The sequence below is a fragment of the Zosterops lateralis genome, assembly GCF_965231275.1.
Source record: "Zosterops lateralis genome assembly, chromosome: Z".
NCBI lineage: Eukaryota > Metazoa > Chordata > Aves > Passeriformes > Zosteropidae > Zosterops > Zosterops lateralis.
In genome coordinates, this window is record NC_139800.1 from 64,771,764 (window position 1) to 64,783,095 (window position 11,332).

Sequence of the window (11,332 nt, forward strand, 5' to 3'; positions counted from 1 at the left end):
ACCTACCTCTAAGAGAAGGAAAGATCTAGTACATCCACTTTTCTAATAAAAAATTATTGCTGCTATATTTGTACTTTTAAGATCCAGGTACCATGATAGCTGCATTTGCAGCTTGCTTTTGGGTATCTCTGTGTACTCTAGCACTCAAGGCAGACTTTACTTTCCTCAAGAACTCAGGAATTTGCACGTTCAAAAAGTAGTTTACACTACAGAAAACCATATCCAAATTTGTTCACAGCTAGGGGAGTAAACTAAGCTGCAGCTTAAAGCCAGAGGAATACTAAAGTTCCTCATTTTCTTGCAGTCTTTATTGAGTAAATTTTCTGAACTGAATAGCTAAGGATGACACCAAACTGTCAGGCTCTATAACGGAAAATTGTTTACTATAAAGTAGAGGCAAAATATAACAACAATGGCATTACTCTAGTTCTACGATTCTCGCTGTTGTTCTACTGTAACCATACAGGACAAAATTAACTATCACCCGACACTTGGGTACACAAATATGACTCTCCTGGGATAAAAAATATCTCAGGAAGATTGTGAAACATGAAGAAACATGTCACCAGGTACCTGGTCTGCTGGTTCCAGCTCCTTCCTAGAGCTTGCAAATAATTGTGATTGTTTGCCTCAAGTGTTTACATGTCTAAGGCAGGAAATACACCATGCCGTACACAGGGCATCTGGCATTCAGAGGAAGGAGAGAAGAAGGGATTTGCTAGGAGGAGGCAGCAGCAAGAAATACTGATAATGAACTGCAGGTCAGCTTGAGGATACATGGCTTGGGAGAATTAAGGACTCTATTTCCCAAAGAGATGCAGGAGAGTGAGCACAGACTTTCATCACTTGCCTGAACCTATTCTGATGAGCTGAGAGCAGCTCAGAGTCAATACTGCACCATTATTGTCCCTGCCACAAGGACACATTGCTGGCTCATGTCCACCCTGGTATCCACTAAGGCCCCCAGGGGCTTTTCTGCCTAGCTGCTTCTAACAAGGCCACAATATAAAAAATGTGGAATGTTCTCCCAAAAGACCTGCCAGTGCTCACAAGTCTTGCAGTATCCATCAAGATTTTAAGTCAGAAGAGACTGCCTTACAAGTACCTACAACTCTATGAGGCTGGCTGGATTCTTATGGCCAGCCACCAACTTCATGGTCTAACCCTGAACAGAGAGATGTTGAAATGGTGTTTGCTGCATTCCACAGCTCTCTAACCCAGAGAAAGCACTCATTCCACCTGCTGACTGGAGCTTTTTCAAGGACCTTCTCAAGTCGTGCTCATGGTAATTTGTGAAAAGCAAGAAACTATATTTGAGGCTGGAATAAACACTGTTTAGCAACTGTGAAAGAGGCCTGTTAAGGGAGTCACATTTTCATTGCCAGATGCAGAAATGAATTAGTAAGTACAATGGGTAATTAAGGTTCCCCATCTCTGTATCAGGATTTCTACTGCAAGTGGAAAGTGCTTTGTGGAACACTTATAATTTTACTGACAAGAAGTGTTTACAGAGTGAATCTAAATTTTGTTTAGTGTAGTAATGTTTAGTGATCTTTAATGTTATTATTAGAAAACAGAGAAATCTGTTTATTCACAGATCAGTTACGATTGCCTGCCTTCCTTGCCCTCCAGGCATAACATCTTGCCACACATGCATTAGCATTTCCCAAGACTCCACTGTCATGCAGAAGCCTGCTCCAACCTTTTTGAACCATGAGGGATAGACAAGGCAACAGTCCCACAGTATTGATCAATTTTTAGTGATGTAATATCCAAAAACTAAGAGAATCTGAAAGATGGATAATTATTGAGTCTCCTTCAATAGCTTTGTATCTGGCTATGGTTTTGTATACAACAGCTGTAACCTGCCCTTCCATTTCCGTAGCTCTTTATGCATTTTTAATATCAAATACAGTTTGTGGGCCAGGAAAATTGAAGAAACTTGGCACGTCACAACAGTGCCTCTTCAAACATTTTAACGGTCTGCTAATTGAAAACTGTGAAGACTCTGTTTCCTAAAAGACTTCGGCTAATGTTTCAAATGGAGATCTAATTACTATGATTCATGGTTATTTTCATACTAGACTCACAAGGTTTTCAGAACAGAGTGAAGTGCTAGTAACATGCAGCTCATACTTTATCAGAGGATATATCTATTTAAAACACCATTCAAAGTACACCAACACAATTACTCATACTTGTAGAGTAGTCTCAAACACTGATCTTGAGCCACATTTGGGAAAAGAGAATGTGCTGGAGGAAAGAAGCAGCCATACAGTGTAGAAGACACTCTGTTAACCAAAGACCAGTATATTGTTACGTAAAATAGTGGGAATCTTTGATTTGATTGTGATGTGAAGGAGGACTAGAATAATCACATGTTAATCTCTGCCTGTCTAGAGACACAGTGAAGGATGGGGCAAAAGAGGTTTACTCTTTGCAATAGCAGGAATAAAATTGTATATTATATAAATGATACAAAGCGTTCTAAGCAATCAAAGCATTATACAAAATTACATGATGACTGTGGCCTTTTATCTGGCCTTCTGTAGCGTAACTGCTAAAAAGTATTATTAAGACAGTAAAAACTCACACATTAAAGGAAAATCTCTCTAATTTTTAAAGTATATTTTCTTGAGACGTAACCATAGAAGATTTGGCCCCATTTGGTAAGTTCAATTAGTCAAGTAATTTTAACTTTGCTTGTACTGCTCTTGCACACAGTGGCTGGGGATGAAAGATCTCAGAAGGTAATGTAATGGGAGAACTCCAAAAAAAACCAAACAAAACCAACTTGCCGTAATGGGTTTGGACTTACTTTTTCAACAGGCTTCCAAATATTTCGACTCAATAGCATCCTATATAATAAGAATATTAGGGCACTTTTAGACTGATTCTACTAAAGTTTTGAACACTCTGTACCATGTGCAAGATGAACAAGTTTTCTTAAGTAGTCAAAATGCTTCTGGAGTGTCTGTGATCATTCTTTCAGCACAAGTGCAAGTTTACTTTTCCTCACTACAGATCCTGACTCACGTTGGATCTTGACCAAAATTTATAGTGAATAAATTTCTTCCCTTCCCTCCAAAAACTGAATTGGCAAATGATTTGCTTTCCTCTTTATTTTTCAAGATGATTACATATGTAGTGTAATAGGTGTAACAACCACAAAGTACTGCCTGACAGTACTTTTACTGATTAAAAAAAAAGCCATGTTGCATCTTGAAATTCCTGCAAAAAACTTCAGCTTATTTGTATCTTTCCTTCTTTTTCAGAAAGCTGAAAATATTCCTAGCAGTTTTCAGCAAGTGATCTGCATGTTTGTACTTGAATTTAGGAAACTTCAACATCATCTGCAAGACCAGGGGTTACATGCAAGTGATTTTTTTGACTGAGATTATTTCACTTCCATCACAACTCCCAAATACTCTTTTGCCCTCCTGCAGTTTTGGGTTCTTTTTTTTTTTTTTTTTTTTTTTCAAATTTAAGTGGCAAATTATGTATTTTCAGTTTTTTCCATGCAAAACAAAGTCCAGCTTATTGTCAGAAGTGCAAGGTATAGTCAGTAAACTTGAGTTTCCTAAGAGTCATCCTCCCTTTCTTGTGGCCAAATTCCATGGCTCAGCACAAAATGCCCTATAGCAGTTGTTGATTCTGTAAGCACTGAATCAGTAACAGCTGTAGGTGAAAATACACTTATGAGAATGTTACTATTCTGTGGAGAAGAGGAATGCTTTGAAACTCATCTCTCATGCAGTGAGTCACTGACAACAATTTAGGCTTTGTTTGTTCCCCTGCTGCAAATGGAAAGGGCAGACTTATCACAAGTGTCATCATGCATAGGCAACTGCTGCTGAAGCTCTTGATGGACATAAATCCTCTCAGCTGTCTGGTTTTTTCTTGCACAAGACCTGCCTCTGAAGATGGGGAAAAAATATGCTCATAACTGTAATGTGGGCATAGTTAAATAAAAATGCTATTACCCAAGAGCTTAGGATGGAAGTTATACCTGGGCAAGCAAAATGTAAGATTTAATACTGGCATCAGCAAGACAAGGGATACGCTGGAGCAAGATGGAATGCTCCTCACACCTTGTTCTACTGTCAAACCTCCAGGTACAGCCTGAATAGAAAAATAGTATGAAGAAACCAGTTGCTAACACAAGAGTGCTGGCTGAGTAGTCCAAGTTGACTGTACAGGAGAAATGGCACTGGAAGTAAAGGAAAACAAGAAGAACATGATATTATGAACGTAAAAGAAGTGTGTGAGTCAGCCTTTCCTTCCCCCCTCCTCAGGAAGGACAGTTGTCACTCCAAATTCAATTGCTTTGGCGAGGAACACCAACATTTTAATTAGCAGGTCAAGGCAAAACAGAACATGTGGCAAACTAAGGGCTTCTACCCTCCATCAAACAGCACTCAGTGCAGAGATGCCGTGGCTACAGATTTGGAAATCCCAAACCAATAAGCTCCTGTGGCAGGGTGAATTTATCAGCTGATAATTTGCCAGCAAACAAGCACTGGGGTATGCCAGCCTGGTTCTGCTGCAGCTAGGTACAAGCTGGTGAGAGTCTCCTTGACTCCCAAGTACACAGTGATCTCACAACAAACATGCGAGACCACTTGTCTCAAGAATTGTACAAAGGCAGCAATGGTACAACTTTTTTTACATTCACAAATTATGTACTTCCCAATGTACAGGTAAGTACTGTAGATAGATGGAAAGAAAATTTAAGACTTCAGATGTGCTAATTTATTGCCAGTAGGTTTGTAAGGGAGCATGACAGAGCACACATCAGACATGAACTGTGTTTGCTGCGCCACAAAATCTAGGATTGCCAATTTTCACCTGCTTCATTACTCTGCATATTAGAACCACATGAAGTGACACTCAAGATCAGAGAGCTCAGAACAAAAGAGGTCAGTTTTAAGTCATACAGCACAGCTGTAAATACAAGCTATTAAAATGGTATGCAGGCAATGTTTAGATTTGAGATTCCTTATGCTGCTGCTCTCATGCCTGACTTATCTGATGGCAATAGCTGTCCTGTCTCTGGAAATTATTTTCCATATATTTTTAAGTGCAGCTATGTGATAAATATGTTCCAAAAGACAATCTTAAGTTTCCTGAAACTGTTGTTAGTGATGTTGCTTGCTCACCAGATTTCCATAAAGTGTTAGCTGATGGATGCCTGTTTGGAGTATATCACAGGAACAGAGTCTTGGAATAATGTGGCAAAAATCGGCATATGCTTTAAGAATAAGAAAATAAGGCCATATTTGTATGTAATGTAATCTATTACATCACTCTTCTGAGTGAAATAGATCTCTTTTCCTTCAAAATGATGCAGAAAGAGAAAACATTATTAAAACTCCTGAAATGTGTGCTATTAAAATGTATCCTTGGTGATATACGAAGAAATACACATTTCCAGAATTTTTGAAATAAAGCAACGCTCACAAAAATATGCATTTGAAGCTGTCAGTTATCCCATGAGAGCCAGGTGCATAGAGCCGTATCAACTACCAGTTACACCTTTAGTGTTTCAGTGCCACAAAACTCATTGGGCAATGCATGGGCACATTAAACAATGAACTTGCTTTTTGGAGCACATTGCTAATATAAGCAATCTCTCTTCCCTATGGGTTGCCGTTGTAATAGACAAGTTTCTTATTTAGTGCTTAAATCCAGGCAAGCAGATGCAGCATAGTAAACTCCATTAGAGCAGATTTAAGTTGACAGCCAAAATGCACATTATTTTTAGCACTATTAAGCTGGTCTCTGTTAGAGTGAAGGGCAATGGAAAACAAAACATATCCACAGTTCACACAAAGTGCTGTGCAGATATTCTAAGCAAAAAATGTAAACATTGCCCAGAGTCACAGAAAATACATGCCATAATTATTGTGTCTAATATAATTTATCTGTAATGATGTTGTGAGCAGGATGTTCTCATCATCAGGTTATAGCCAGGTCTGTGCTGGGCATGGCTAAGTGGAATGCAAAAAAATGCCCAAACCTAACACTTTAGAATGACTACAACTGACTCTGTATTTCCTACTGCTGTTGCAAGTGAGTCTGCATGGCTTTACTTACTACTCTACTATGGATTACTACTGCCCATTCAACAGCATCCTCCTTTGCTTCAAAAACCATTTTGCATTTGCAAAGCATGTCTGTCCTCTAAAATAATTGCGCAATTTGGTTAAAGAAAATCTCGAGATTATTTGATTAATACAAACAATACCCTACACAGTTTGAGAGAATGTATTAGAATTAACTGGTATTTCCATTGTCCAGCCATATGCTGCTGACAAAGAAGTGAATTCTTGTGGAAATCAGCCACTATGCATCTGCAAAGCTTTATGCCCCAAAATAACTGGACCTGAACTCATGGTCTGTACTCCTGTAGGTGCTGGTAAAACCAACATGGTATTCAAACTTCTCAACTATCTGTAACTACTATAGTAGTGATGAATACAGATGTGATTTCTAAATTTCCTATCCATTGGTTGAGTTCAAGAGTTAATCTTAGTCTTATATTCTGAACTCAAAGATAAATTATCTGTTCAGAGGCATCATAAATGCAAGAACACTCCTGGGGCCGTGCCTACACCACTGAAATGAAGATGAGCTATTGTCCCCTCTGTTAATGTATAGGAGAAACTCACATAAAGCTTTCAGATCTTATCACTGCTAACATACAAACTCATCTGTTGCTCATTTCAGAACCAGGATTACATGATGATGATCTCTTCCTGGGCAACAACATTACTATGTTTCTTGTGTCGTTGGTATCCTACAAACACATGAAGCACAACATATTGCATGGAATTTCCCATGCTACACTGAAAACAGAAGTGGCTCATTAGGGAACATGCTGCCTCAAGCCTGATGCTGTACTTACCCAGCCTGGGCCATGACTTCAGCTGGGTGTGCTTCCCAGCCATAACAAGCCTCACTAGAAATTTACATCCACAGCTTTTTCTGTGTGTTACATTTTTCCTTGCATGCTTTGTCTGCTAAAATCATCACAGTTCTATAAGGCAAACACTGAACTAGCCAGTGGCTGAAAAAGCTGAGAGCTAAAAAAAGAACCTTGATATGTTTGAAAGTCTTATTCCTGAATTCAGAGTCATATGAGAGAGCTTGAGGCTTATGAAGGGTTTTACTGAAATAGAGGTTTTATGGGAGCACAGGTTGACTGGACACATGCCTGAATTGTTTCTTGTGTAGCTGTTCCTACAAACAGCCATTTCCCTGGGGCCTGATTTGCCAGTCTTGAGTAAAGCATTAAGGAGTGAAACAGCTATCCTTCGCACCATTATTTTCTTTTGATTTGCATGTGATTAAAATGGGCCTTAAAATGCCAGTTACAAGTATCAAAACTTTGGCTTTAAAAAAAAAAAAAAAAAAAAAAAAAAAAAAAAAAAAAAAAAAAAAAAAAAAAAAAAAAAAAAAACAAACACACAAAAAATTTTAAAACATAGAACCTTAGAAACATATCCATTTCAGTGTGACTGTGTAGCTGTAAACAAAAGCAAAGCTTATTCTCACACTTCCTTTCTGTGTGCCTAGCCCATCAGAAGATACTGGCTTCCTTGGCAACTGGGCAAAATACTTTCAAGTATGGAGTGGAAATTTCTGGGCACAGTTTTAGTTATATTTACATCACCTTGACAGTTTGGCACAAGACTATACTATTGAGAGATTTATAAGATGCAAAAACTTGCACTGCAAGTCAGATAATCCCCGTGAAAGACCTGCTGAATGTAATTCTACACCACAAATAACATTTTGAAATAATAAAGCAACTCTGAAGCAATGCAAGGAGAAGTGGAACAATTTAAAGCTAAGCCTCTCCCATCCTTAACTTCCTCTGCTGTCCCAGTAATTACCACGTGTACATACACTGCCCAGCAAATACCAGGACACAGCGCTGCCAGAAGGGGCGTGGTTTTGTAAGACAAAAGAATGAAAGAGCAGCTAAGGAAGACTAGTTTTGCACACCTGCTGTGCAGATTTAAATTAATTATTTTCAGCTAGATTTAGTTCTGATTCTATGAATGTATTTCTGAGGAGACTAATATAATGTGTGCCAAATGTTTGCGCAGAATGTCTTGCTATGATCAAATTACAGACTGCAGAAAAACTGTTTATAATGGAAATGCTGACAGAACTATTCCTATTACGAGAGCTGGTATACCACATATCCTCCCAGAGCGTAACAGCTCAGCCATGTATCTCTGAAAATGAGATGTGCAATAACAGAAGCTGTGCAGCCACTGATAGGGGTGTTTGTACAGCAAGATCAAACTACAGTAACAAAAATTGTGTTCTGTGCACCGGACAAAGCAGATTGCTGCTGATCCAAACCTCTAGTCAAATGTCCTATCTGGAAGCACTGTAGTGTGGATGTGCACAACGTGATACAAACCCATTTCTGCAGGTATTGTTCCCAGCAACTCACAGTCCCTTGGAGCTGAATCAATACCACTACCATGTGGCTCCCTGTAAATCACAAGGAAGAAGTAAGGGCTGCTTTGCACTTAGACAGATAGACATGGCATGGCATTAGGAAGCATAGCTGGGAGAGCAGAGATAATTACTAAATTTCCACTAGTACCTTCAAAAATACAGGAAAATCTATGTATATTTAAATAAATAAATAAACTAAGATATATGAATCAATTAAAAAAAGATAAAAAGCAAGTATTTCAGTTATGACATCCTTGCAGGCTCTTCTGAGTTAGGGGTTTTTGCACATTCTCAAAGCCTACTGACCAATCTAAAAAGTAACAAGGAAGGTGACTTATTTTGCATAGGTGAGAACTGGGTATGAATCAGGGGGGGGGGAAAAGTCGTTTTTCTCAACTGAGACACAAGTGGAATACAAAACTGGACAAGCCAGTTTCGAATGGAGCATTAACTGGTTCTGAGGGGGTGTCTGTCTCTTTGTATCTGTACTCATCTCTTTATTATTCTTGGCCCTTGTTTTTGGGCTTAAAAACTTCAAAAACACATAGTCCCTTTTGCTGTGAGAGCATAGCTTTCACTTCATGAATGACAATTTGGTGAACACTTAATCAAAATTTAATTATTTTATTACCAAGTTACAACCACGCTGTCTATGTTTTTGTTTAGTCTTTTGTTCATGCAGATTCTGTCAAAAATTGAAGCCCACACTGAAAACTTAACAAAAAGTTGTTATAGTTGCATGGAAACTCTGTGCAGTGACTGGATTTTGCTCTTTTCAATAGCATTAAGTCTTGTAAAGCCTAATACAACTTACTGAAAGACTTGACTTTTTCTGTTGAACTGCAGGTACCATAAAATGGAGAAAAGCATTAATTGGGCATGTTGTAAAGACACTCTTGCCAAAGACTGTCTCTTGCCCTGGAAATGCACCCGCTTTTGGAGTAGAACCCAAAATATATTTTGAAAAAAAAAAAAAAAAATGCAGCTTAATGGGAATGTGACAAATGTGGAGGGTTTTTTAGAAAGAAGATTTGATAAAAGACACCTTTTCCCAACAAAAAAAAAGTGACAGACAGAGAAAGAAAGGAGATTCCTGAGGCATCCTGCAGAAACCTGCGGAAATACCCGTACCGGGGGAGCGCAGACGCCTCCCCGCAGGGACTGCCCATCACCAGCTGTCGGGTCGTTCCCCCGCACGGGGGAAACTGGGGGTTCCCCGAGGAGACCCGGGACGCGGCGGGTGCGGCAGCGCCGGGCGGGGGCTGAGCCGGGAGCCCGGGGGGCAGCGCTCTCACCTTCCCCGTGCAGCGTCCAGGGCAGATGCGCGTAGTCCCACTGGTAGCCGCAGGCGCTGTCTTCGAAGGTGCACGACCCGGGCGAGAGCAGGGCCGCCCCGGCGAGCCCGAGAGCTGCAAGGACAAAAGGAGCCCCGGTCACGGCGCGCCCGCACACCGCGGGATGGGAGCCGCCGCCGCCCCCGGAGCAGCGCCCGGCGCGTCCCGGAGGAGTCCCCGCCGGCGCTTACCGAGCCCGGCGAGCAGGCAGAGCCGCAGCATCTTCCGCTGGGGCCGGGGCCGGGCTGGCGGCGGGGAAAGCGCAGTGCTCGGACCCCGGCGGGCGGGAGGGCAGCGCGGCCGGGCGGGGGGCGGGCAGGGGAGGACACCGCGGTGGGCGGCCCGTCCCTCGCCCGCAGGGAGCGGGGTCGGCCCCGCACGGCGGCCCCAGGCCGGGGTGGCTGAGGCTGCAGTGCCCTCCAGAGTGGGGGTGCCGCCTCCGCTGCGGGCAGCCTGCCCGGGGATCACCCCCCGCACAGAGAAAATGTGTTTTCCTACGTTTGAGTATTTTTTTTTCCCCGTGTTTCAGCTTGTACACAGGGCGTTGCTCCCGACATCGCACGCCGCCACTGGGTACCACTCGAAGAGCTTGGCTCTGCCTGATGTCCGCCCTGTCAGGTGTTCGCACACAACAGTGAGATGGCCACTGAAACACGCCTGCAGAGGACAAAGGGGCTCGCACCCCAGCAGAGCTCCTGTGTTACCACAGCTTGTCCTTCTGTCCTACCCTCCCACTAACCCTGCCCTTCCATGGCAGGCCACCCGGGCACTTTTAGCTAAGAATGGCGCAGCAGCTGCTGAGATGCTCCAAGCGCTGTAGTTTATAGACTTGCAGAATAACTCAGGACTGGACCTCGAGAGATGTCCAGTCCAAACCCTGTGCTTTGAGCTCAACCCAGGTTGCTCAGTTGGGGTTTGATATCCTCCAAGGCTGGAGGATACCAAACACCTCTAAGCACAGTCTACCCGGGCCCTGGCTCCGGTCCTGGGCTGTTTTTGTGGGGAAAGTGTTTTTTCCCTGCGAATGTTCTGAATTTACACTGTTTCAGCTGTGCTGTTCCCTCTCACTCTCCAACCCTACACCACTCTGATGAGTCCTGACACTGCATTTCCTCTGTCCCTCTCCTGTCCATACTAGGACTGCTGTTGGGTGTTGCCAAAGTCATTTCTCTTCCCAGCTGAGACAGACCTGGTTCTGGGAGCCTCTTTTTGCAGGGCAGGCTCATTGTCTCAGTGGCCTTCCCTCACCTCACATCTAAAAGAGATTAAGATCACTTAATTTGTTGCATTGCAAATACTGAAATTCTGAATTATTTGTCTAGTCAGGGCTGCAGACATAGCATACTTTTCAGATCTGACTGGTGGCACACAGTAGTATTTAAAATACAGAATTGCATTTTACTGGCATGCTTTAATCACAAAGCATTCAGTGACTAGGACCAACCACCAGAGACCCCTTTTATTACTCTACAGGACCATAAAAGGACTTTCCAGCAGGTGGATGCATGCAAATTATTTCT

General features: G+C 42.0%; 1 protein-coding gene across 1 annotated transcript in view; it reads right to left on the reverse strand.

Moving 5' to 3' along the window:
- Positions 1-10,034, reverse strand: part of MAMDC2 (MAM domain containing 2) — a gene marked incomplete at its 5' end in the record, with an annotated part of 53,317 nt that extends 43,283 nt beyond the window's left edge. Inside the window, 2 exons of the mRNA XM_083883187.1 lie at positions 9,774-9,887; positions 10,004-10,034. Of these exons, the coding sequence (XP_083739313.1) occupies positions 9,774-9,887; positions 10,004-10,034 (145 nt within the window). The remainder of the gene's footprint in view (positions 1-9,773; positions 9,888-10,003) is intronic.
- Positions 10,035-11,332: the final 1,298 nt, after the last annotated feature.